Source organism: Betta splendens, chromosome 1 (genome assembly GCF_900634795.4).
Source record: "Betta splendens chromosome 1, fBetSpl5.4, whole genome shotgun sequence".
Taxonomy (NCBI): domain Eukaryota; kingdom Metazoa; phylum Chordata; class Actinopteri; order Anabantiformes; family Osphronemidae; genus Betta; species Betta splendens.
Genome location: NC_040881.3, coordinates 19,216,323 through 19,240,446, shown reverse-complemented (window position 1 = coordinate 19,240,446; position 24,124 = coordinate 19,216,323). Strand labels below are relative to the sequence as shown.

General features: G+C 41.0%; 3 protein-coding genes across 5 annotated transcripts; all 3 read left to right on the top strand.

Annotated features, from left to right (window-relative positions):
- The first annotated feature begins 174 nt into the window (after positions 1-174).
- Positions 175-4,194, top strand: LOC114850890 (nicotinate-nucleotide pyrophosphorylase [carboxylating]). Of its 3 annotated transcripts, none has more exons than XM_029142506.3 (5): positions 175-1,215; positions 2,022-2,275; positions 2,530-2,840; positions 3,489-3,620; positions 3,704-4,194. In XM_029142506.3, the coding sequence occupies exons 2-5, from the start codon at positions 2,023-2,025 to the stop codon at positions 3,902-3,904; spliced, it is 897 nt and encodes a 298-aa protein (XP_028998339.1). In that variant the 5' UTR covers positions 175-1,215; position 2,022; the 3' UTR covers positions 3,905-4,194. The 3 variants fall into 3 exon arrangements, with proteins under 3 accessions (XP_028998339.1, XP_055359211.1, XP_028998316.1); XM_055503236.1 differs by having other exon boundaries at positions 175-1,538; XM_029142483.3 differs by having other exon boundaries at positions 175-2,275.
- Positions 4,195-4,574: 380 nt separating this feature from the next.
- zmp:0000001082 (integrin alpha-D) lies at positions 4,575-14,775 on the top strand. Its single transcript, XM_029148175.3, has 31 exons — positions 4,575-4,718; positions 5,726-5,843; positions 6,347-6,423; positions 6,510-6,589; positions 6,710-6,824; positions 6,931-7,061; positions 7,148-7,290; positions 7,487-7,637; positions 7,841-7,976; positions 8,059-8,132; positions 8,324-8,447; positions 8,544-8,686; positions 8,862-9,008; positions 9,093-9,290; positions 9,548-9,678; positions 9,797-9,954; positions 10,051-10,217; positions 10,295-10,411; positions 10,538-10,608; positions 10,693-10,843; positions 11,465-11,563; positions 11,661-11,761; positions 11,862-11,942; positions 12,031-12,106; positions 12,401-12,508; positions 12,595-12,624; positions 12,705-12,830; positions 12,902-13,015; positions 13,096-13,167; positions 13,254-13,364; positions 13,452-14,775. The coding sequence occupies exons 1-31, from the start codon at positions 4,670-4,672 to the stop codon at positions 13,599-13,601; spliced, it is 3,549 nt and encodes a 1,182-aa protein (XP_029004008.1). The 5' UTR covers positions 4,575-4,669; the 3' UTR covers positions 13,602-14,775.
- Positions 14,776-14,995: 220 nt separating this feature from the next.
- Positions 14,996-23,775, top strand: LOC114854134 (integrin alpha-M-like). Its single transcript, XM_029148297.3, has 23 exons — positions 14,996-15,143; positions 16,068-16,185; positions 16,405-16,487; positions 16,799-16,929; positions 17,010-17,152; positions 17,288-17,438; positions 17,511-17,646; positions 17,982-18,055; positions 18,177-18,285; positions 18,443-18,582; positions 18,669-18,811; positions 18,947-19,097; positions 19,170-19,305; positions 19,405-19,472; positions 20,709-20,832; positions 21,079-21,221; positions 21,618-21,767; positions 21,852-22,049; positions 22,366-22,496; positions 22,598-22,743; positions 22,874-23,037; positions 23,454-23,570; positions 23,672-23,775. The coding sequence occupies exons 1-23, from the start codon at positions 15,095-15,097 to the stop codon at positions 23,693-23,695; spliced, it is 2,829 nt and encodes a 942-aa protein (XP_029004130.1). The 5' UTR covers positions 14,996-15,094; the 3' UTR covers positions 23,696-23,775.
- The last annotated feature ends 349 nt before the right edge of the window (positions 23,776-24,124 follow it).

Here is a 24,124-nt window from a genome sequence, read left to right as displayed (position 1 = left end):
ATATTATCAGCTCTTCCTTTAGTTTCTGCAATCAAAGCAGGTGAAGCAATTTCCCTGTGGGAAGTTTTTGAATCTCGAATAGAAGAGGGCTTGTTTCCATCTTGGTGAAGAACAGGGAGGTCTGAGGATCAAAAATAACAAGACAAAAATCAATAATAATTAGGCTACTGTAGCAAGATGGTTTTAAAGTTTATTGTGTCACCACTATGATGCATACATTTTGTTTGTATCTACAGCATTACAACACGATAGATGGTGACACTTTAATTGATTACAGATAAATACGTCTAGTCTGCCCATTGTATGGTGTAGGTGTCACATGTCTGAGCAGTTAGTCAGTTCAGGTTCAGAACGACAGAGACTGGACAAACAAGAGAACAAGGCTGTAGTGACAGATGTAGCAATCTCAGGTGATAGCAACATCAGCAAGAAGGAGCACGAGAAGGCCGAGAAGTACCAAAAGCTGAAAGAAGAGACAGAGAAGATGGGGAGGGTGAGGGCACAAGTGGAACCTGTGGTGATAGGAACACTGGGGGCTGTAACTCCCAAACTGGGAGAGTGGCTCCAGCAAATCCCAGGAACCACATGTATGATCTCTGTCCAGAAGAGTGCAGACCTAGGAACAGCTACGATACTGCACAGGACCTTCAAGCTCCCAGGCCTCTGGTAGAGGACCCGAGCCTGCAGGAACAAGACCACTCCAAGGAAGGGGCGAGTGGGGAATATGATTTATGTATATACTGTATGTGCATTAGAGTGAACGTAAAGAATCCTTTTGTTTTTAGTTTAAAGCAAGTATACAAATATCACAGTTTCAAACATGTTACAAACCTTTCAAATATATTTGACAGTAATGTGTTTGACTTATTGAATAAATTGTTAACTGTAGTTGTATAGTAGAAGTACAAGTAACTCATTAGTGTACATCAAAAGCACATATGCCAGTATGTATAGTCAGTATGAAATGGATGAATGATTGCCGCGAGAAAATTCAAGCCACCAAAGCATTAATTAGACACACCTCAAGAACAGTAACATTCATTGTCTGTGAACGTTGTCATGTTCATCCTGAAGGTTTCATTCAGTGGTATCAGGACTAATGCTTGAAGTATAATATAAACATTATGTATTTAGATAATGTGCAGCTTTTTGTCACTAGGGTCAGATCTCAGTGCAGCAGAAGCAGATGAGGGGGTGACTACTATCTATACCGTGGTAGGTGACGCAAGGACTGCTCTTCCTGTGGTTAGCACATTTCTGATTGCCACCACACCCATGGGGCCCACTGTGAGAGCAAGAGACACAGGCTCAGAAGTGTCCATTTTGTGGTAAACATATATCTTAACCCAAACAAAAGTGCTACTTCAATGGCCTGCCAATCAATTTGGCTTCAAACAGTCAATGACAGTCACTCAGTGCAGTTGTAGCTTGTAAACATTCCAAAATGCACAGTAGGTCAAATTCCACTGTGGCTCTGTACGTGCAGCACTTCAACTCTGTGCAACCAGCCAAACAAGGAGAGCCACTACAGTCAGGAGGTAAATGCTTCATGTATTAGTACATATCTTGCCTCATCTCAGTGTGAATTTGACCCAGATTAGACAAATCAACCTCTATAAAAAATGTTGTAGGTTTCTATGCATGTTTGCTTAGTTTTGCAGGACATACGTTGTGAGTAGGAGGTTAGAACTCTGACACATTATCTCAGTTTCTGAATATACTTTACACAGAAGAGGAACTAAGTAGGTGGAGTGCTGAGAAAGTAAATGGGTGAAGGAAACTCTGTGGTTTCGTCATTGCTTCTTAAGCATTCATTTTGCTGTTTGTCAGTTTGTGTGGGATTTGCTTCAGTGATCTGGCAGCTGTTGTTTGTCTACATGTCCACTCAAATGTCAGTGGTGCAATGAGCTGTCTTTACATTTCACCAACATCGACATATGCAAGGACTAGTTACAGTATGTATATGCACATTAAAAGTTATGTGACTTAAAATGAATGACACGGCTCTGCATGCGTGTCAGAATGTCTGGGCCTGGACACGCGGCAGCGGACGCCATCCCGCCGCACACCCTGACCCTGCTGGCACAGGCATGGCTGGCGGAGGACACGCCCAACTTCGACGCCGCAGGGGTGTGTGTGGGGTCACGGGAAGTGGAGGCTAGGCTATTATGCAAAACATCTGGCAGCGTCCTTGCAGGAAGTCCCTTCTTCACAGCGGTGTTCGCGGAGGTCGGCTGCACGGTGGAGTGGCTTCACCAGGAGGGAGCGACAATCGGTAGGTGCTGCACCAACATACTGGATGTGGAACGTTTTGAAGAGGCAGGTGAGGAGCAGCTCCCAGCTCCCCAGTTGCTCCCTGCACTCCAAACCAGTTCAGACTCCTTAAACCTTTAATTGATAACCCAAGTTGCTGTTATGTCGAGGAAAAAAGCTACTGAATTCTAAATAAATCACATGCATGTGACAAATGACATTAAGGAAATGTTTATAAACATCTTGTCATCAGCTTGTCATCTCATCTGGCCGCAGGTCCAGATGCTGTGACCGTCACTGCTGTCGTGAGAGGCCCAGCGAGGTGTCTCCTCCTTGGGGAAAGGCCGGCTCTCAACTGCCTGGCCCGGGCTTCTGGCATCGCCACCCGCTGTGCTCAGCTGCAGGAGGTTGCAAAGGTGGCAGGATGGCACGGAGAGATAGCCGGTACACGCAAGACCACGCCAGGCTTCCGCCTGGTGGAGAAGTACGCCATGCTGGTTGGAGGCGCGTCCATGCACAGGCAGGACCTGAGCGGAATGGTGATGCTGAAGGACAATCATGTCTGGGCATCAGGGAATATTTCAGAGGTGTGCTGCTGCATATGTATATGATAAAGTGACAGTAGGTGATATTTAATGTAACTGGAAAATATTGTTTGTCAGAAGAAACATCCTTCCATGCAATGAAACAGAAGTTAATCCATCCGTCACTGAACTGTTTGTAAAGGTTAAATCACTTGTATGAGACTGGTCTAAGCGATTTGAACTTTATTACAGATTTATTTTACCCTTTTAGGTCCCAGCCTATTCAGGTGAGGTCTTTGCGCCTCACGAATGGTCCTACTTAAATTAAGCAAATTTTGACTTAATAAGATTAGTATAGTAATACGATTTTTTACAAAGAAACAAAATCTTAAAGTTTTTGGAGGCTGAAAGAACCTGAGGTTATTTTTAAAGCTTTTGATCAACGGTGACCACACATGTTATGAATTTTGCATAAATCTTGTTATAATATTATATATTATTAGTATTATAGGAAATCTAAATTAGGAATTATTAAAGTACAGAAACATCAATTCCCAACTAGACATGTGAAAACTACTTTATAATGAAAGAAAACTATCAGATGCTTTATGGCTTATCATCATGTAGGTTAAGTTGATAGTTGGACAAATTCCTGTTCAAAGCAGGATGCAGGTAATGCAGAGTCAGATTCTACATTCTCTTGCTCTGTAGGCCGTGAAAGCTGCTCGGTCCGTGTGCGGCTTCAGCAGTAAGATCGAGGTGGAGTGCCGCTCGGCAGAGGAAGGCAGGGAGGCAGCCACAGCGGGGGCAGACATCGTCATGCTGGACAACTTTCTGCCTCAGGTAGAAGCATCAGCGCATCACTCATCTGGTTTCACTGGACCTTCTACTGATCCCCTCCCCATCTGTCTCTTTTCTACCCCCAGGAGCTTCACATTGCAGCTCGCGTGCTAAAGAAGGAGTTCCCTGCTCTGCTCATAGAAGCGAGTGGTGGAGTGACTCCTGAGAATTTGACCACGTTTTTCTCCCCACATGTGGACGTCATTTCGCTGGGCTGCATGACTCAGGGCTGCCCTGTGGTGGACTTCTCCCTAAAGGTCCTCAGTTCTGTGCCGACAGTTCTGTGAGACAAGATTATTTATGCCAAGCACAACCAAGGCTTAAGTAATAAGGAAATAATTCACATCCTGTTTCATTGCTGATCTGATCACAGCCGAAGAAGAAGTGAAATCATCCAATCCTGTTTTTGGTTTTTAGGCCAAATTTATAATTCGCCTTCTTGTTGCTACTTGTTATAAGATGATGTAAGCCATGTAAGTTTCTGCAGATCATCTGCTACCTCTTACTTTCACTGTATTGTTGTTTATTTTCTATTTGTAATTGACACTAAGCACTCAAATAAAACCTACAAAGTTTCTATTGTTCAATTTTTGGTGAATTAATCTCAAAAGTAAAAAACAGAGAACTTTGATTGTCCACTTTAAATTTTTCACAATCACAATCTTAAACAAGTAACTTGGACAATGAAGTGCCACATACAACCAGTGGCAGGACGCAGGCTGGAGTCCTGGTGAACAGAACCACACAGTTGGGAAACTCGCTGTCATGTGAAAAATATTTATTTTTACTAGCCACAACTATTTATTCACTAATATTTATTCAGCATTGTTATTTTTTACTTTTCAAAAGCCACACGTGTTTTTTATGTTAATAAAACTATTTTGGTATTAGAGGCCTAAGTGAACATTCTACTGACATTACTTAGTGCTGGTGCAAGCATCTGCTGCGGAAACACCCTTATTTTCAAAGCACACAGGAAGCATTGCACAGACGAGAACAAGCCGCCCCAGCAGCACGTTAACGTTGAGCCAGTGAGGAGGGTGAGGTGAAAGATGAAGTGGCAGCGACGCATCTGCCTGCTGGCCTGCATGATGGCGTTGGGTAAGAGCACCGTTGATTCGGTTCTGAAGGAATTTGCCTGCTCCAAAAAGACATGGACAACGACGTGTTCATGCGTGTGTGTGTGTGTCTGCGAAAGTCAGGATAGAGTGAATAACATCACTATTACAATCTAATAATGTTGAGTAATTTATATGTATTTTACAGGTATTATCATTTTCTAATTATAAAATGATTTGTTAAGGTTCCGATCTCTTTTGGAAGCAGGTATTCAGGAAATCTTTGAAATGAGCGAAGACAAGTGTTTGACCACAAGTAGACTTGACACATTTCAAAGTCTTTTGCAACGTTACATTAAACAGTTCTGGTGGTAAAAGCGAAAAAAAAGGTCTTGATGTACGGTGTCTACATGAAGTCTGTCTACATGTCTACATGAAGACATGAATGGGTTTTCTCATACTTCAGTTTTTCTCTTAAGGGGTTCTAATCTGATCATAGGGTGTAATGCAGTCGCTTACCGGAGACTAGAGTCAGAAGCGTTACTGATTCACTGATTGTCTAATAATAGACCTTACATTGTAAAACTCTTGTTATCATAAGACACAAGTGAAGCAGATGAGACGTATCATAATGTTTTAGAGTTTGCTTATGTAGATTCAAGGTTAAAAGTTCATTCACGTTTTCTTGGCTTGTTTTGCTGATTCCGCATGTGAACTTGACACGATTTGATAAATATTTTGCCCACTCACACACTCTGCCGATCAACAATAATACATGTTACCTCTTCTAGTGGCACAATTTCATTTCCCTCCACATTTACAGTGAGAGAGATTGTGGTTCTGTACCACTGGTGTATAGACCTTTTTCATAGAATAGAATAACTTTATTGCCACTGTACAACAGAATAATTTGGTGTCACTCACTCACACACACACACACACACACACACACACACACACACACACACACACACACACACACACACACACACACACACACACACGATTTAGAGACTTCTGACTTCTGTGTTTCTTCTTTCCCAACCGTAGCCATCCCTGTTTCTTTGTCTTTCAACATCAACACGAAGACTCCGCATATCTACGAAGGCGAACAGCAAGACTTTTATGGCTACAAGGTGCTTCAGTACGCGTCCGACTCAAGGAAAGGGTGAGTTTGCACCAGCGACGGCGCAGTAGGTTGCTGACAGCGCTGCTTCCAGAGGATTCTGCAAAGAGCTGTGGTTTGTCACTGACGCTGCACAGTGACTAATCTTCCTGTGTCTGCACTGTTAGACATTTCAAAGGGTTATATTCAAATATACAGTAATCATTACTGTATTTCAAATTTACAGTAATTGGTACTGTAAATCCCTAGATTACCATTATATTACTGTAATCAATACTTTATTAATTAATAAAGCGCCAAAAGTAGTGGTGCGCTGTAATGAAAAGATATGTGTTAAATCGCTGTATAAAATGTGTGATGTTATCGAAAAATCCCATGATGTACTGGAAACTACAGTTATATACATGTACTGAATAAAACAATTTACAGTACTGCATTCTGTGATATAGGGTAAAATTCTGTTGAAAAATTCCAGAAATGTCTAACTAAAATGTCTGTGCACAACAAGAAAAATAACTGTTCCTCTGCCTAATTATCATTTACAGATTAATCATCACTGCACCTCTGAAGCTAAATGAATCTGGGGAAATCTCCAATATTAAGCAGTGGTTCAACCCAAAAGGTACAAACATGGTTATGCCTTTGTAATAAACCCTGCTATTATTGAAGTTGGATAATTCTTTGTTAAAATCAATTCTGCTGTTGTAGAATTTTCTTTCAGAAACCAAATGATACCAATTAGGCATTTGGGTCTGACGATAGCTGCAAATTCGGGCTCACAGTTCACTGTAAGGTCACCAGAAAGCTTTGTGTTTGGAATTAATTTGTATCATTTTTACAATATCCAGCGCATGGTTCTGGAAAGGATGACAGCGATTAGTGACACATTTTTGTCTGTTCTGCTCCAGGTTTGCAGCCCGAGCGTAGCCCATGAATGCTACGAGAACTCTTACCTTAATAGCGTTTGTTACAAAATCACAGAGAATCTCACACAAGTGTCTGTTACCACGCCTGGATTTCAAGGTAACAGATGTCGCACACTGTGCTCATACTGTAGGACCTTTTTATTCTCACAGGTAAATGCCCCATTGCATTTTTTATTGCCCTATATCTATTTCTTTTTTTTCAGAATGCAGAAATAAAAACGTAAACCTTGTCTTTCTGTTTGATGGATCAGAGAGTATGACTGAGGAAGAGTTCAATAAAAATAAGGATTTCATAAAGGAAATTATTGACAAACTTAAGAACTCATCAATCAAGGTCACTGCAACATTAAACTATTCATTTGTTTGTTAGTTTAAACATACATAACAGTAAAATTACTGTATGGTATTTGTTTTCTTTAGTTTGCAGCAGTTCAGTTTGCCTCAGATCCCAGACTGGTCTTTGACTTCAATGACTATGTTGCTGGCACTGCTCTTGATAAACTTCAGAAGGAACCTCACATGAGGAAACTCACCAACACACACAAAGCTCTCACGTTTGTGCTGTGAGTTCAGTCAACCATTTAACAGTTGTTAAAGAGTGTGTGTGTGTGTGTGTGTGTGTGTGTGTGTGTGTGTGTGTGTGTGTGTGTGTGTGTGTGTGTGTGTGTGTGTGTGTGTGTGTGTGTGTGTGTGTGTGTGTGCGCGCGCGGACGTGTGTTCCTCTGCTTTACTAATTCAATATTTTCAAACTTGTTTCAGAAACGACATCTTAGAAAATCCAGCTGCAGGTGCTACAGCTGATGCAACTAAAGTTCTGGTGCTGATAACAGATGGAAACCCCAGTGACACTGACAGACGTAACATCACAGGACAATATGAAGACAAGAACATCATTCGCTTTGTCATAGCGGTAATGTGTATGTAATGTGTAACATGTTGCTTTATTCTTATTCTTATTCTTATTCTTATTCTTATTCTTATTCTTATTCTTATTCTTATTCTTATTCTTATTCTTATTCTTATTCTTATTCTTATTATTATTATTATTATTATTATTATTATTATTATTATTATTATCACCATCATCATGGATGTTTATTGTTGTTCTTTCAGGTAAAAGGTACTAAGCTGGACAAATTTACCTCCATTGCTTCAAAGCCGACCAAAGACTTTGGTTTTCAAATTGAGAACTATAAAGGACTCACTGGAATACTGGGAAATTTTCAAATCAAAATCTTCAAAATGGAAGGTAATAAAAATTTGTGTTTTTTGTCTTTATATTTGGTTATACTAGTTAAGTGGCAAATGAACTTGATATGTCTCACATTTAGGCACTAAAGCGTCTCGGGCAGAGGACATGACTAGTGAAATGGCTCAGAGCGGCTTCAGTGCTGTCGTCTACAACGTTAGTGATCTTCTAATCTCCTACAATAACTGTAACTGTAACACTTATCACATTGCTTTGGATTGCTTTTGAACTCGATGCTAGTTTTCTGCAGCCTCCATCAGATTAGCACACAGCACTATCATCTAATGTGCTCACTCCCAGCATAAGTAGTTTGATTCTTCTCTGAGCAGAAAGGTTTCTGTCCCCAGGATACGCTGATCCTGGGCTCAGTGGGATCAAACACCTGGCGTGGCTCTCTGGAAGAGAGGACGGGAGGTGCTGAAACATTTACACAAATTAAAGACCCGAACATGGAGAGTGATTCCTACATGGGTAAATATGTGTTTGACTAATATCACAGGTAACAGGTGCTCGCGTGAGCCCCCGGAGAATAAAGCATCTCTTTAAACATACACGTTACTGTTTCAGGATACTCTATTTCTGTTGGAAGGAAGCAAAACAACACTCTGTACTTTACCGGTGCACCAAGATTTAATCACACGGGGCAGGTTGTTTTTTTCACACGCAACGACTCAAAATGGATTCCAGCCCAAAGACTGACCGGAGACCAGGTCAGTCTTATGATGACAGAATCTTAATTATCCATCCTTAAACAAGAAAAGCTGTTCTGCTCTCATCACAGTTAATGTCATTTTTAAGATGTTTCTCTTTAACTAGCTGTGTCCAGTATAACAGCTTGTTTAAAAGGCGGGTTTACCTCGTTAGTCACAACAAAGTGCTTTTCAGATGGGCTCCTACTTCGGTGCAGAGCTGTGCTCGGTAGATATTGACTCTGACGGTAACACTGACTTCCTGCTGGTGGGAGCTCCAATGTTTTATCATCCTCAAGAGAAGCGAGAAGGTCAGATCTACGTCTACACACTGACGGACGAGGTGCGAGCTGCGATAGAACCAGCATCAGCATGACAACATTTAAACGTTTAATGTTCCATGACAACATGTTCTTGTTTTCCATAGATTGAACTGAGACGTGAGCGGATCGTGGCAGCGTCAGCCATGGGCAGATTTGGCACCACCATATCAAGCATTGCTGATCTGAATGGAGACAGACTTAGAGACGTTGCTGTTGGAGCCCCTCTGGAGGACGAAAACAGAGGAGCTGTGTACATCTACCTTGGCGACAAACAAAGCGGGATACGCAGCACTTTCAGCCAGGTGAGACACAAACCAAATGATTGTAGCGTTAAGGGACATGTATTCTAAATAGTAGTAGTAGATTAAAAAACTGAAATTAAGAATTTAAGAAAAGTCTGCTAAATGTCAGTCATCCCAAACAAAGCTTGGGATAAACATAAACAGCAGTGTGAAGCACCAGTGTCACATATACAGTCATGAACCCAAAGGCAAGCTTTAATATCAGGTTGGAGGTGTGAAGTGTCAAAATGTTCTATGACTCACTCGCGTTATTGCAGAGAATCGCTGGACGGGAAATTGAAGCCCGGCTGAGATTCTTTGGGCAATCTATTGATGGGAAAATGGACATGGGAGTAGATAACCTGCCAGATATAGTGATCGGATCAAAGGGCACAGCAGTTGTTCTGAGGTAAGGTTACTGTTTCCATCACCCTGTATGCACAACTGTTAATCCCAAAAAGGTGAGAAAGTTAAGAAAACGTGCATGGCATGAAGTAATATTATGCATTCCAATAACTGTCTTTCAGGTCCAGGCCCGTGTTCAACGTCACAGCACAGCTGTCTTTTCGTCCTAAAGAGATAAAGATCGACCAAATCGAGTGCCCACTCAAGACAGACACAATTTTACCAATGGTGAACTTGACCGTCTGCTTTGTAACCACAGAAACAACAAAGAGCAAAGAAGGTGAAGATTCATAAAAGCGTTGAGTTAAGCTGCTGTTGCTGCACCTCCTGTAAATTAATTTTACCAACAATATGTCATATGTTATAATGTCTGCAGTGATGACAGGCTCTGGACTGAACATCTCCTTCGCACTCGACGTTGATTCAACAAGACAAACGCATCGAGGGTTCTTCAGTCGGACTGATAGGAAAAGCAGGAATATTAATTCTGCCTATAGGCTGGAGAATCAATCCACCTGCTTCAACTACAGCATCTACATGCTAGTATGATAGAATATATTCATTCTTTCTCACACAGAAAAGTCTTTTTTCATTAATCTAAATAACACTAAAACTTGCAGAAATGTGTGGACGACACATTATCACCAATCTCCATCAAACTGAACTTCACCCAAACAGACGTTGATAAAGCAAAGGCTGTCCTGAATGTGGACAGCAGTAAGCTGGCTTTTGTCAAGGTAAAGCAACAACAAAGAAATCCATTTGCATCCGCTCTGATTTTCTAAAGCCCTATGGGATTTTTTGCACCATTTCTCTCATGTTCTCTATTTCGAATCAAATTTGACATAAAGTCTTGTTTGCAGATTCCTTTTGAGAGGCTCTGTGCAACAAGCGATCAGTGCATCGCTGATCTTATTGTGGATTTCAACTTCAAGTATGTACATGTCCCAAACACAGCACAGCATGAGTCACATTAGCAACGTTCCACCAAACCTAAGACCGGACCTGTTTGTTTCAGGACTCCAACACTGTTGGTGCCAGACGGAGAGTCAGAGGAAGCAAATTTCATCGTGGTTGTGAAACTGTCCAATGATGGCGATAGATCGTTCAACACCAGCATCACGATGCACTACCCCGAGGGCCTGTCATTCACCAAGATGCAGACCGCGGTAACCTTTTATTTTGAAATATTCTATTAGGCCATATTTGTCTACTGCTCGTAACTGTGTTATTACATACAGTAGTGAGCATCAAAGTAAGCTCAGGGCTGGATAGCACTGGTTGAGTACCTTATTCCTGCCACCTCATCGTCCAAACTGTCTGCTCCAAAAGACCTTCTTAAAATCCAATAAGCTGCCTCACTCACTGGCTCACTCGGGTTTGAAAATAAGTGCAAGTGAAGAGGCTTCACAGACAGGAGATTTGTGGTCTAGATGCATTGTGGATAATGCATAAAGCAAAAAGTCTATAATAATAATCTACTAAAATCACACTTGGAGTCACGGACCAGGACGACCTGATTTCAGGGATACTTTCTGTTGTAGTGGGTTGTGTTGAAGCATAAATCTTAATAAACTCCTACATGTGACACTAACTAAGTACATGTCTCTGCTGCTTTCTGAGTAATTGTGTTAAAGTGAAAAGAAATCTTGAGGGGAATTGAAACCCACACAGGATGTGAGACTGAACGTTGATACTTGAGCACTAAGGCCGTTTTTAGAAACACGTAGCTAACTAGCCTAGCTGTTAATGTGGTGTCCATTCATTCTCCTTCTGAATTCTAAAAACAGGAGCCAGAACCAATGATCCAACACTGTTACGATCAGGAGACCTTGCTCAACACGACAGTTTGTGGTGTCAGCCTTCCTGTGTTTCGCAGCAACTCCTCAGTGAGTCACACTGTACCCAGATGCCGACACCACACGACGCCCACAGTTCCGTTTTAACACGACGCCTGACTAACGTTTATACTCTCTTCATCAAAAGATAACATTTCAACTGTTTTTCCGCCCCATGATGCGTGATGCTACAAATAATCATGAGCATCTTTGGGACGACACAATCTCAATGACAGTTGCAGGGAAAAGGTCAGAAACGTCTCTGTATATTCTATATAATATAATAATTATGTAATTATTATTGCAAATGTCACATCTAATATTCACAAACATGCTTTTGCTTCCGCAGTAACAATGCAAACGACACAAACCTGAGCTCCATGACGAAAAACATCCCGGTACAATTTGAAATTAAAATGGCAGTGACAGTGTAGGTGTTTGCTTTGGTCATTTCTCTTTATTCACTACAGTAACATGCCGCTGCTGATGCTGAGGTGAAAATCTGCCCTTGTTTGCAGGAAAGAAGGCATCGACACCTATTTAAACTTTACATCAGAGGATCCCAAACCTAAGAGACTGGAGATCATATATAGAGTGAGGCTTTAAATTATTTCATAGCACGTTTTGTGCAGGTTTTACACTACAACAGAACTGACTGGTTTGAATGATGTGCTTCATGTGAACAGATGTGGTGTAATGCTGGAACCTACATCATGTACTTAGACTAACAAACAAATTTCCATTAATAGTTACTATGAGCTCTGCTACACAACCACCAGAAAGAGCCAACTATTTGGGATGTGTCATCCCTCTTCTCATCTGACTCTCAAAATTAACAGGTCTAAAACCTTTTTTTAACGGACCAACTGTTTTTTCACTGTTTCCCAGATCGACAATCTGGGCTGGAAGGCATTTCCTGTGAATGTGTCTCTGGGCTTCACAGATGATCTGGAGCATAATTTTAAATTGAACAATTACAAAGTCTTGGAGAATGAGGTAATTTGGGGACCATCAGAACACAAGTGTTCTTGTTTTTACTGTTCCTGTGTAAAAAAAAATCCTGTTCCTTTTTCTCTTTTTAGAACCAAACTCGGTGCACTGACACATCTACTGTAAGTAAACATTTACAGTTCCAATATTTTATCTTAACACGTGGTGCACCTACACTATAACCTCTGTAAACCTGTTGCAGTTCTGTTCATCAGAACAACACCTCCAGGTCATAAAGTGTGACACTTTCACGCTGAGGAAAGAATCCTGGATAGAGATCAAACTCTCAGGAGATGTCCAGTTTAAGGACCTCAAGGAGCAGGCGGAGGTATGGCACTGCACACCACCGTGCCACCGACAGTCACGGACGCCATTAAACAGCTTCTCTTTGCATTGCAGAACATCGCCTTCCTGAAACGATACACTGGCGATGGTGCAGAGGTGAAATTTCAAAGCTTTATACACGTCGACTACGATACGACCAAATATGTACTAAACAACCGTAAGCAAGAGGTAAATTGCTGATCAGCCTCACAAAAGATGGTTAGAATGTTCTTTTCCATAAACCTAATTTATGATATTTAAAACTACAGGAAGAAGGACTGACACGAAAGAGATCTAATACAAGGTGCCCGACTAAAGACAACAGTCCAACAGTGAAATGGGTACGTTCAGTCTACAACTACAGCCTCACTACAACAGTAGCACCTTCCTACATCTGGCTTTATTTTTGTGTTTTGTGTGACAACAGACTGAAGTTCGGGTTGAGTTCATTATTCCCATGGACAGAAAGCTGATCATTTCAACTGGCGTGGGACTGGGACTGCTGCTTCTTATCTTACTCACAATCATTATGTTTAAGGTGAGACAGGAACATTTCAAATGTGTTTAAATGATTCAGATTTAGGTGTTTGGCATTAATGGTGCTTTTTTGTGTGTCTGCCACAAGATGGGATGCTTCAAGAGGAGACAACTGCCCATGGATGAGGAAGATGCCGAGTCCACCGCTATGTACGATACTAAAGAAGAGCCTACAGAGGACGACAAGTTTCTTGATAATAATGAGGCAAAGGGCAGCAGCTCCATAACTGATTCATAGTGTGATAGAATTGAGGGGGTCAGGCTTTTCACTAAAAGCTGGATGAGGGGATTGATCCTACTCTAATGAAGCTGGACACAGGACACAGTAATTGATACAAAAGTGAAGAAATATAAGGGTTTTGTTTATCGGGTATGCTCCATGTCAGATCATAAGCAGATTTGTTAGATACTTTCTTTCCTTATTTGCTTTTAATTGTCAACCTAAGTTTACAGCAGTTGACTTCTATCTCCAACTTCATCTGATCCAAATGAAAAGTCCATGAGTGGCTCTTTCTGCAGGTTTCAACAGCAGGACTCAGAGGACTTGTCATGGCAAGGTTAAACTCAAATGGGATTTGATTTAGATGATGTAAATGCATAGTGGGACGCAAAACGCATCCAGCTATATTGAAGTGGGTTAAAATGAAAGAGAATAAGTAATAATTTTATTTACACTGTAATTATAACGATTGTCGTATTGTAACACAACATGTAAGTATTTATTAAGTAAGTGATTCTGTTCCTGTCTGGCTACTGAAAAGGTTTTACCCAAAGTTGTTTGAGTAAATGCAGGATGGTTTACTGATGGTTGAACACAACATGAGAAAAAAAGTGGTTAGAAGCTTAGATGGCATTTTTAAATAATATGCACCGGACCCAACAAGTTAGCATAACACCATAAATGTGGGAAAACAACCTCCATCCATCCATTTTCTACCGCTTGTTTCCATGCATGGTCGCGGGTGATGCTGGAGCCCATACCAGCTGTCTTTGGGCGAGAGGCAGGGTAGAGCCCGGACAGGTCACCAGTCCATCGCAGGGCAACACACACAGACAGACAAGCATTCACACACACTCACACCTATGGGCAGTTCAGAGAGACCAATCAATCTAATGCATGTCTTTGGACTGTGGGAGGAAGAACCCATGCAAACACAGGGAGAACACGCAAACTCCACACAGAAAGGCACCCGGGCCGCCCCGGGAATTGAACCCAGAACTCGCTGTGACACGACAGTGTAACCCACAGAAAAACAACCTCCGACTTCCAAGTAAATGTTTTATCTGCTACTGTGTAAAATGTAAAAGGGTCAAAGGGAACAGTCTTTGCTCTTTATGTTAAATGGCTTCTCGTCCTAATGTGAATACTGTACATTTTATGCTCTTCACTTATAAAAGAACTACAAACAATATACATGAGCATCATGTCTGATATTTATACCTGGAGCATGAATTTGTATCATCAGACAATTGTGGAGACCAGTCACTAAACTTTACATATTAAACACAGGTTCTGTTCAGTAGTCAGAGCAGGTTCAATCCAGGTCAAACGCTTCCTGGCAGACGTGTAACAGTCAAATAAGTAAATAACATCTAACTCGGCAAAGCACATAGAATAAATATGCACCTTCATCTGCTCTGAGCAAACATGTACAATCCCTCCCACTGGCCACTCTTTTCCTTGTTAACGACTCATTTAGTCTCCGATTCAGGACAAGACTAACGGAAAGGATGCATGTGAAAAAGCTCCTCATCTGGCTGACGTACACTGTGGCTGTTGGTAAGAGCGAAACTGATTTTATCAAAAAAGAAACTAGGTCCGAATGTTATTGCTGAGTTTAACCCAATAATCTGAAATAAAGATTTAGCATATTGTTAAAATGATTATGTTTTGACTTTTACTTGACTTTTGCATTTTACCATATGTTACACATCATTTTGTTAGAATATGGGTCAATTGCCCTACAGTGAATAAAATGCACAGGGCAACATCTAAAGACGGGACGGTTTAAAGGTTCAGTGGTTCAAGGTGGCCTTAAGTACTGTAAGTAGACTGACTGCATTGGGGAAGAAGCTGTTTTTGTGATGTGAGGTCCTTGTCCTGAAGGACGGGGGTCTCTGGGCGGAGGAGAGGGGCTGAGAGTGTTCATGCTCTGTGGGAAATAGGTCGGTTTCAAGCCTGTCTCGCGGAGCTGTGCAGCTCCTGGAGGGACGGGAGGTGGCAGCCACTCACTTTATCAGCATTAATTTTGCGTTTACCCCTAGCAAGCATATATACATGAAAGACATTCCTCCAGAGCTGATTAGAAGGTGTATAATACAATGTTGGCTCCATCCCAGGAGTCATATCTTCCACTAACATTCAGTTCTGAGTACGTTCAAGTTAAAAAGAGAGACGGGAAGTGAAAGATAAAGTGACTTGGTTTTTGACCAATCAGAAACAAGAGCTGGTCCCTCCCTTTTGCATAATCTTCAAATGTCATGTTTTCTTCTGGTTGTGTTTTGCACAGACTGGGTTCAGCTATATCTCTGAGCCCACCACACAGTGTCAGTGTTGGGACATTCAGCGCTGCGCGATCCAAAAAAACATTCTTAGGCCCCTGACAAAGTGTTTGCTGTGATGGTGGTCGTCCTTGTGTGGGTGGCAGACACCCAAGATGTATTTGATTCTGTTTAGTGATGTAATGTTTTTTACATATTCCAGCCATCTCCACATCGTTGGCTTTCAGTATTGGTACAACAACCCCCTACATCCTCACAACAGAACAAAAAGAGCTTCTCAGAATCAAAGTGCTTCACGAGTCATCTGCCAGCAATAACGGGTAAGCTCCAGATGGAAACTAAATAATGAGAACATTTTACTAAAACCATGTGTAAATACAGACATCATCTACATAGAGTACTGTATATGCGGTAGTTACCTGATGCCTGATCAATAACACTGTACATTAACTATTATTTTCATCATAGTGCATTTTCCTCTGCAAAACATAAATATTGTTTGTTTAAAACACCTGCACTTCTGTTTAACCCCAATATAGAGAACTTCCACCCCAGCAGCTAAATGGATCACATGGATACCAGTCTGAGCCACAGCAAACCCACCAGTGCCTCATCATCCCAGGTGAATGTTTTCTGTCAATTACACAATTATCCACAATCTTCAGTTTCCTACAATGTGAAAATAAAGATGAGCAGTGAATAAAGTGTAAACTATCCATTGTTTTTTTAGTTGATTTTAGTAATTTTACAGTTGAGTTCCTTTTACTATAAGTGCATTAGATTACATGAATAAAGTCTGTGTCCCTTGTGTCTGACATCATGGTAATAGTTTTTAAAGTAGCAATATGAAATGTGCTTCACTGCCATAGAACAAAGTCTTTGTCTGTTTTTTAAAATAAATATGTCATTACTGTCATTCAATAATGTTTTCAGAACACAGGAAGAAGACTGTGGACCTTGTCTTTCTGTTTGAAGGATCAGAGAGTATGACTGAGGAAGAGTTCAATAAAAATAAGGATTTCATAAAGAATATTATTGACAGCCTTAAGAACTCATCAATCAAGGTCACTGCAAACTATTCATTCGTTTGTTAGTTTAAACATACATAATAGTAAAACGACTGTATTGTATTTGCTTTCTTTAGTTTGCAGCAGTTCAGTTTTCCTCATATCCCAGACTGGTCTTTGACTTCAATGATTATGTTGCTGGCACTGCTCTTGATAAACTTCAGAAGGAACCTCACATGAGGCAACTCACCAACACACACAAAGCTCTCACGTTTGTGCTGTGAGTTCCAATACACAAAGGGAAAACCAGTGGACTGATGAACAATAATCCTAATCATCTAATTATTAACATTTTTTCCTTCATAATTTTTTCATTCTCTTTTTTACTAATTCTATATTTTCAAACTTGTTTCAGAAACGACCTCTTAGAAAATCCAGCTGCAGGTGCTTCAGCTGATGCAACTAAAGTTCTGGTGCTGATAACAGAGGGAACCCCCAGTGACACTGACAGACGTAACATCATAGGACAATATCAAGACAAGAACATCATTCGCCTTGTCATAGCGGTAAGATGTGACGTCATATAACACATCTCATCCTATAATTTGACGTTAAAACACGATGCTTTGTTCTTCTAGGTCAGAAGTACTAGGCTGGACAGATTTACCTCCATTGCTTTAAAGCCGACCAAAGACTTTGGTTTTCAAATTGAGAACTATGATGGACTCACTGGAATACTGGAAAATATTCAGATCACAATCCGTAGAATGGAAGGTGATGAATTCCTTTATCACCGTTACACATTAATGTTCAGTGTTTGTATGTGCCTCATCCAGGTTAATGTTTTCTGACAATTACTGTATTTAGAATAGTATACTTTACTGTATACTATTAACAGTGTTAGTGGTAATTAAAGCAGTAGTTGTAGCTTTACTGGTGTGGGTTTGGTCATACATTGTGGGATTTCTTTGGAAAGTTCCGCCTCATGGTTCTATGTGCAGGACCATCTGGACATCTGGATTCAGTTCTGTTTCTTAGTTACACCTGTATGACATTGTCACTTGGCCACATCAATTGCTATTGTCTCAGATTCTGTATGTCTCTCACAGATGAATCAACGCCTATCAAGATCAAGAAGTTTGGACTATCAGTAGTGGACGGTCCCACCCGTGGTCCGCCGACTGTAAGGAAATCACAAAGCTCAGCCCGTTCCACTCACCTGGACATGCTCGTTCTATGTGAGGTCATTTCTGTTTCTGGACATGTCAGCTTCATGAATATCACTGTGCTGCCATCTGATCTAGGTTAAGTATACTGATCTGGACCAGGTATGCGCTGGGCCCACTCCAGTGAATAGTGTATGCTACAAAATGGAAGATGATCCTCAGCAGTTCTCCTCTCTCTTGTCCAAAGGTAAATGAACATTTAGTGAGTGGAGTAACTCTCTACTCCAGCTCTGTCAATATAAGTACACAGGCAACATCTGCTCTGACATTGGCTTTACTGCCATAAAACAGTGTCTCAGTGTCTGTTTTATAAAGGTATATATTTCATTAATGTCATTCAATAGTGTTTTTAGAATGCAGGAAGAGGACTATGGACTTTGTCTTTCTGTTTGATGGATCAGAGAGTATGACTGAGGAAGAGTTCAATAAAAATAAGGATTTCATAAAGGAAATTATTGACCTCCTTAAGAACTCATCAATCAAGGTCACTGCAACATTAAACTATTCATTCATTTGTTAGTTTAAACATACATAACAGTAAAATGACTGTATGGTATTTGTTTTCTTTAGTTTGCAGCAGTTCAGTTTTCCTCATATCCCAGACTGGTCTTTGACTTCAATGACTATGTTGCTGGCACTGCTCTTGATAAACTTCAGAAGGAACCTCACATGAGGAAACTCACCAACACACACAAAGCTCTCACGTTTGTGCTGTGAGTTCCAATACACAAAGGGAAAACCAGTGGACTGATGAACAATAATCCTAATCATCTAATTATTAACATTTTTTCCTTCATAATTTTTTCATTCTCTTTTTTACTAATTCTATATTTTCAAACTTGTTTCAGAAACGACCTCTTAGAAAATCCAGCTGCAGGTGCTTCAGCTGATGCAACTAAAGGTCTGGTGCTGATAACAGATGGAAACCCCAGTGACACTGACAGACGTAACATCATAGGACAATATCAAGACAAGAACATCATTCGCCTTGTCATAGCGGTAAGATGTGACGTCATATAACACATCTCATCCTACAATTTGACGTTAAACCACGATGCTTTGTTCTTCTAGGTCAGAGGTCCTAGGCTGGACAGATTTACCGCCATTGCTTCAAAGCCGACCAAAGACTTTGGTTTTCAAATTGAGAACTATGATGGACTCACTGGAATACTGGAAAATATTCTAATCAGAATATTTAGAATGAAAGGTGATAATTTATTTTATCACCGTTACACATTAATGTTCAGTGTTTGTATTGTTTCACAGCAGTTTAGTGGTGAATAAACTACATATTTCTTACATTTAGGCATCAAAGTGACAGGGGACAAGAATAACAAAACGCCTCAGAGCATCTTCAGCGCTGTCGTCATCAACGTAAGTCTGGATAGAGCTGAATTTGTTATACTGGATTGGTCAACGACCACCACTGATGCTGTTAACCCACGGTGAGGAAAGACAGAAGCATAGATCTGAGAAGGGAGTCTGAGGGACTCTTAATGTTGAACAATGTTCAGAGCTGTCAGACATGATGGAGAGAAGGAAGGTAGATGTACTGTGTGTGCAGGAGATGAGGATGAGATGAGCACGTAGATACAATCTGTTCTACCATAGTGTGGAAGAGTAATGGGGTATGAGTGATCATGAAGGGGGAGTTTGTAAACAGTGTTCTAAAGGTGAAAAGAGTCTCAGACAGGGTGATGAGCCTGAAGCTAGAAATTCAAAAAGTAAGTGTGCTCCACAAGTGGCTGTGACTCAGAAGAGAAGGAGAGATTCTGGAGTGAGTTAGATGAGGTCATAGAGAGTATCCCCAGAGTAGAGAGGGTAGTGGTTGGAAAAAATTTCATAGGGCATGTGCGGGAGGGGAACAGAGGTGATGAGGAGGTGATGGGCAGGTTTGGTGTAAAAGAGAAGAACCTAGAAGGACAGGTGGTGGTGGACTTTGTTAAGAGGATGGAGTGACTATAGTCAAGACTTAATTCCAGAGGGGAACACAAAGTGACATACAAGAATGGACGTAGGAGCATGCAGGTGGACTACATCCTATGAGTGAAGAGGAAGGTGGCAAAGGCCAAACAGGAAGCTTACGATGAGCTGTATAACAGGTTAGACATGAAGGAAGGACAGAAGGACTTGTAGAGGCTAGTCAGACAGAGATAGAGATGGGAAGGATGTGCAACAGATACGGGTGATTAAGGACAGAGATGGAAAGGTGCTAACGACCCAGGAGAGTGTGCAGAGTAAATGGAAGGAGTAATTTAAGGAGCTGATGAATGAGGAAAATGAAAGAATGGAGGAAGATGTTGTGGAGCAGGAAATAGCAGATATTACAAAGGATGAGGTGATGGGTTTGCGTGGGTTCTCTCCGGGTTCTCTCCAGGTTCTCTCCAGGTTCTCCGGCTTCCTCCCACGGTATAAAAACATGCATTAGGTTGATTGGTCACTTTGAATTGCCCGTAGGCAATGCATGTGAATGCGTGTGTTGGACTGGCGACCTGTCCAGCGTGTACCCTGCTGGTGACCCCACATGGGAATAAGTGGTAGAAATGGATGGAGGGATGGATATCTGGTTATCTAATAACTCCCAACATCACTGTGCTCATTTGTTAACAGGATACTGCGCTGGCTGTGCTTGGTTCAGTCAGATCCAACAATTGGTGTGGCCTGCTCCAAAGGATTTATGCAAGAGAAAAAAATCAAAGCAAGGATCCAGGCCTGAATCCTGCCTTCTACATTGGTGAGTGGATTTCTCTCTCTGCTCTTTACGATTAGATGGTCCGTGAAAAAAAAAACAAACCTGAGTCAACAGTCAATCCAATGTCAATGTCAAAATGTCAATCGAAATTACGAAACTTGTAAAAGAAACCCCATTTCACCCGGTGATCATTACCTTTGGCTCCTCCGACATTATACATTATTTAGCACTTTGTGTTGGTCTATCACAGGTTCTACAGATCATTAAATATCTCTGGTGCTTTTGCAGAAAACTCTGTTTCTGTTGGAAAAAGGAACAATATTCATCTGCATTTTACTGGAGCACCACAGTTTGAGCAGAAAGGACAGGTTGTCCTTTACACACATGACTGTGAGAACTGGATTCCAGTCCAAAGACTAAATGGAGACCGGGTTGGTGACTACTTTAAGATGATCTACTTTCTATGAATATGACAAACTGTAACACAAATAGCCAAGATCTGTTATGCAGCATTGTTTCCATGAGTGGTTCAACCATATTTGACAGAAACTGACCTCCTTCAGCTCAAGAGGGTCTTGCGTGATCTCCCAAAGGCATCATTTTACAGCATTTCTGTTAAACTCAACTCTGAGTGAGCCGCTCCTAAAACTAAAGGAAACTAACTTTTAAAAGTATTATTTTCTCAGCTGAAATGCCTCAACTTGGGGTCCTGTCCTGGTCCAGGGCCACATTCCTGCTTGCTTTCAATTCCCCTGTTCTACCTAATGTTGAGCTGGAGGTGCAGGAATATCAAATCAAGGATGATGGATCTGTCCATACGCTTTCAGATGGGCTCCTACTTCGGTGCAGAGCTGTGCTCGGTAGATATTGACTCCGACGGTAACACTGACTTCCTGCTGGTGGGAGCTCCAATGTTTTGGAATCATCCTAAAGAGAAGCGAGAAGGTCAGATCTACGTCTACACACTGACGGACGAGGTGCGAGCTGCGATAGAACCAGCATCAGCATGACAACATTTAAACGTTTAATGTTTCATGACAACATGTTCTTGTTTTCCATAGATTGAACTGAGACGTGAGCGGATCGTGGCAGCGTCAGCCAAGGGCAGATTTGGCACCACCATATCAAGCATTGCTGATCTGAATGGAGACGGACTTAGAGACGTTGCTGTTGGAGCCCCTCTGGAGGACGAAAACAGAGGAGCTGTGTACATCTACCTTGGCGACAAACAAAGCGGGATGCGCAGCACTTTCAGCCAGGTGAGAAATAAAAATGGCTGTACGGCTCTGAATTGTGGTTTGAGTGATGAGGTTAAGATGAGACTGTCTGACCTTTATACGGAACAAAGTGATGAGATGTTTAATTGAAAGTATTCAGTAGAAAAGTATTAAAATCCAACAATGAATTGTTAAACCTGTGGTTTAAAGTAGTTGTTAAAACAGGCCAGGACAAAATGACAAAATGTAAATTTTATTTTCATTAACAGAGGGGACCAACATTTTCCGCCATGCATGTAGTTTGCCTAATGTATGTAAGCTGAGAGTTTCTGCACTTGTCTCTTCTGTCGTACTTTAGAAGATTATGGGTCAACAAATTCTACCCGGACTGAGATACTTTGGACTGAGCATTGATGGAGACATTGACCATGAGGTGGATGGACTGCCACATATCGTTATTGGATCACTGGACACAACTGTTGTCTTGAGGTACTTGACCCTATAATACATTGTATTCATGCACCAAACAGTGTCTTTCTCTAATGAATTTGCCAAGAAACAAGTCTTGAGTCTTCTTCTTCATTGTTCAGGTCCAGGCCTGTTTTCAATATCCTGCCTCAACTCTATATTCAGCCTGAAGAAATAAGGATTGGAAAGGACGGCTGCCTGGTCAATACAGATGAACGTGTATTAACACTCTGCTTTAAAAGGGTAGAAACGACAGAGAGCAAAGCAGGTAATACCTTTATTTAAGATGGCATTAATAACTGAAGTGAATTCAAACATAGTGTTCAGAATATTATGTTCAGACTTATCTTTGAGGTCATGAAGTCTGATGTACACTGTTGACACTGATGTGTTTGCAGGAGTAGGCAGCGTTGGACTGAACATCTCGTACGACCTGGACGTGGATCCAAAGAGGCAAACACGTCGAGGTTTCTTCAGTCAAACCAATGAAGCCAGCAGACACACTGCTACACTTGAGATCGGGCATGAAGACACCTGCCGACGCTTCTCCATCCACATACCAGTAAGGTTACAAACAACTAAACATACACATTCTATTCAACCTTCAGGTATATTATTTACTACCAGAGATTTTTGCAATTTGAATTTTGTTTTGAAACCACAGTTCAAGTATCTGCCAGGATCTTGTGATTTATGTTAAGTGTTTGTTCTAAATTCAAGAATTATTTAGAATCTTCACAACTAAAACCGAAAGGAAGGTTTGGTTTTTATTTTTAGTTGACAACGAAATGTTTTTTTTTTTAATTTTAAACGTTGTTGATGCTTTCACATTTTAATTCAATGAATAGAGGCAAGGATGACTGACTTTACTGTAAAGTTTCTATTTATTAATAGCTATTTACCTATTTACAGACATACAGAGCCTGGAAGAGCAAAAAGTTTCAGTTTTTAATAATAGGAGGGTGTTTGTTTTTGCAGAGTTGTGTGGAAGACACATCATCACCCATCCGCATCACACTAAACTTCTTCCAAGTGGACAAAGACAGCGCCAGTGGCGTTCTGGATGTGGACAGCGTACGGGAGGCTGTTGTCGAGGTCTGTAGCGCCACTCACAGCAGGTTTTATGCATAGTTTCCCTGTTAATGTGAAAGCAAAGGTAGTCGGGACTGCATCCTGAACTGAACTGTGTTTTACAGATTCCCTTCCAGAAGCAAAGCTGAGAAAACAGCATCTGTATGTTGTAAAAATGAGTGAAAAGGGCCAGAGCTGAAATTACTCAATAAAACCATGAATGAGCTCCTGTCTGTCGACTTTCTTCTTTTACAGTACGATAAGGAAGGTTAAATATGATGTACATGTGAATGAGATGAATTCTTTATCAAAGTTGTAAAACTAATTCATTTTTCATCTGCATTACAGTGACACCTAACAGAACCTTTTAAATTTGGCTTTGCAGCAGTTTTAATAACTTCACTTTAATAAGCTTTGCCATAGACTAAAAGTATTATAAGTATTCACACATTTAAATTCATAAAAGTAGCTGAACCCAAATTGTTTGTAAGTGCATCAACAAAATGACAGATTTGAAGGGCACATTACTGTAACCATCTTGGAGCCAGGAGTTATTTCACTTCCCTTAAACGCATGTA

What these genes read in the sequence shown, in the direction of transcription:
- LOC114850890 (XM_029142483.3), top strand. Translation starts at nt 1,996, where the DNA reads ATGACACGGCTCTGCATGCGTGTCAGAATGTCTGGGCCTGGACACGCG. An exon ending in CCAGGAGGGAGCGACAATCG is followed by an intron (nt 2,276 to 2,529) that starts GTAGGTGCTGCA and finishes ATCTGGCCGCAG; the next exon opens with GTCCAGATGCTGTGACCGTC. An exon ending in TGGACAACTTTCTGCCTCAG is followed by an intron (nt 3,621 to 3,703) that starts GTAGAAGCATCA and finishes TTCTACCCCCAG; the next exon opens with GAGCTTCACATTGCAGCTCG.
- zmp:0000001082 (XM_029148175.3), top strand. Translation starts at nt 4,670, where the DNA reads ATGAAGTGGCAGCGACGCATCTGCCTGCTGGCCTGCATGATGGCGTTG. An exon ending in AAAGCTCTCACGTTTGTGCT is followed by an intron (nt 7,291 to 7,486) that starts GTGAGTTCAGTC and finishes AACTTGTTTCAG; the next exon opens with AAACGACATCTTAGAAAATC. An exon ending in ACAGTCCAACAGTGAAATGG is followed by an intron (nt 13,168 to 13,253) that starts GTACGTTCAGTC and finishes GTGTGACAACAG; the next exon opens with ACTGAAGTTCGGGTTGAGTT.
- LOC114854134 (XM_029148297.3), top strand. Translation starts at nt 15,095, where the DNA reads ATGCATGTGAAAAAGCTCCTCATCTGGCTGACGTACACTGTGGCTGTT. An exon ending in CCACCCGTGGTCCGCCGACT is followed by an intron (nt 18,056 to 18,176) that starts GTAAGGAAATCA and finishes CATCTGATCTAG; the next exon opens with GTTAAGTATACTGATCTGGA. An exon ending in AAAGCTCTCACGTTTGTGCT is followed by an intron (nt 18,812 to 18,946) that starts GTGAGTTCCAAT and finishes AACTTGTTTCAG; the next exon opens with AAACGACCTCTTAGAAAATC.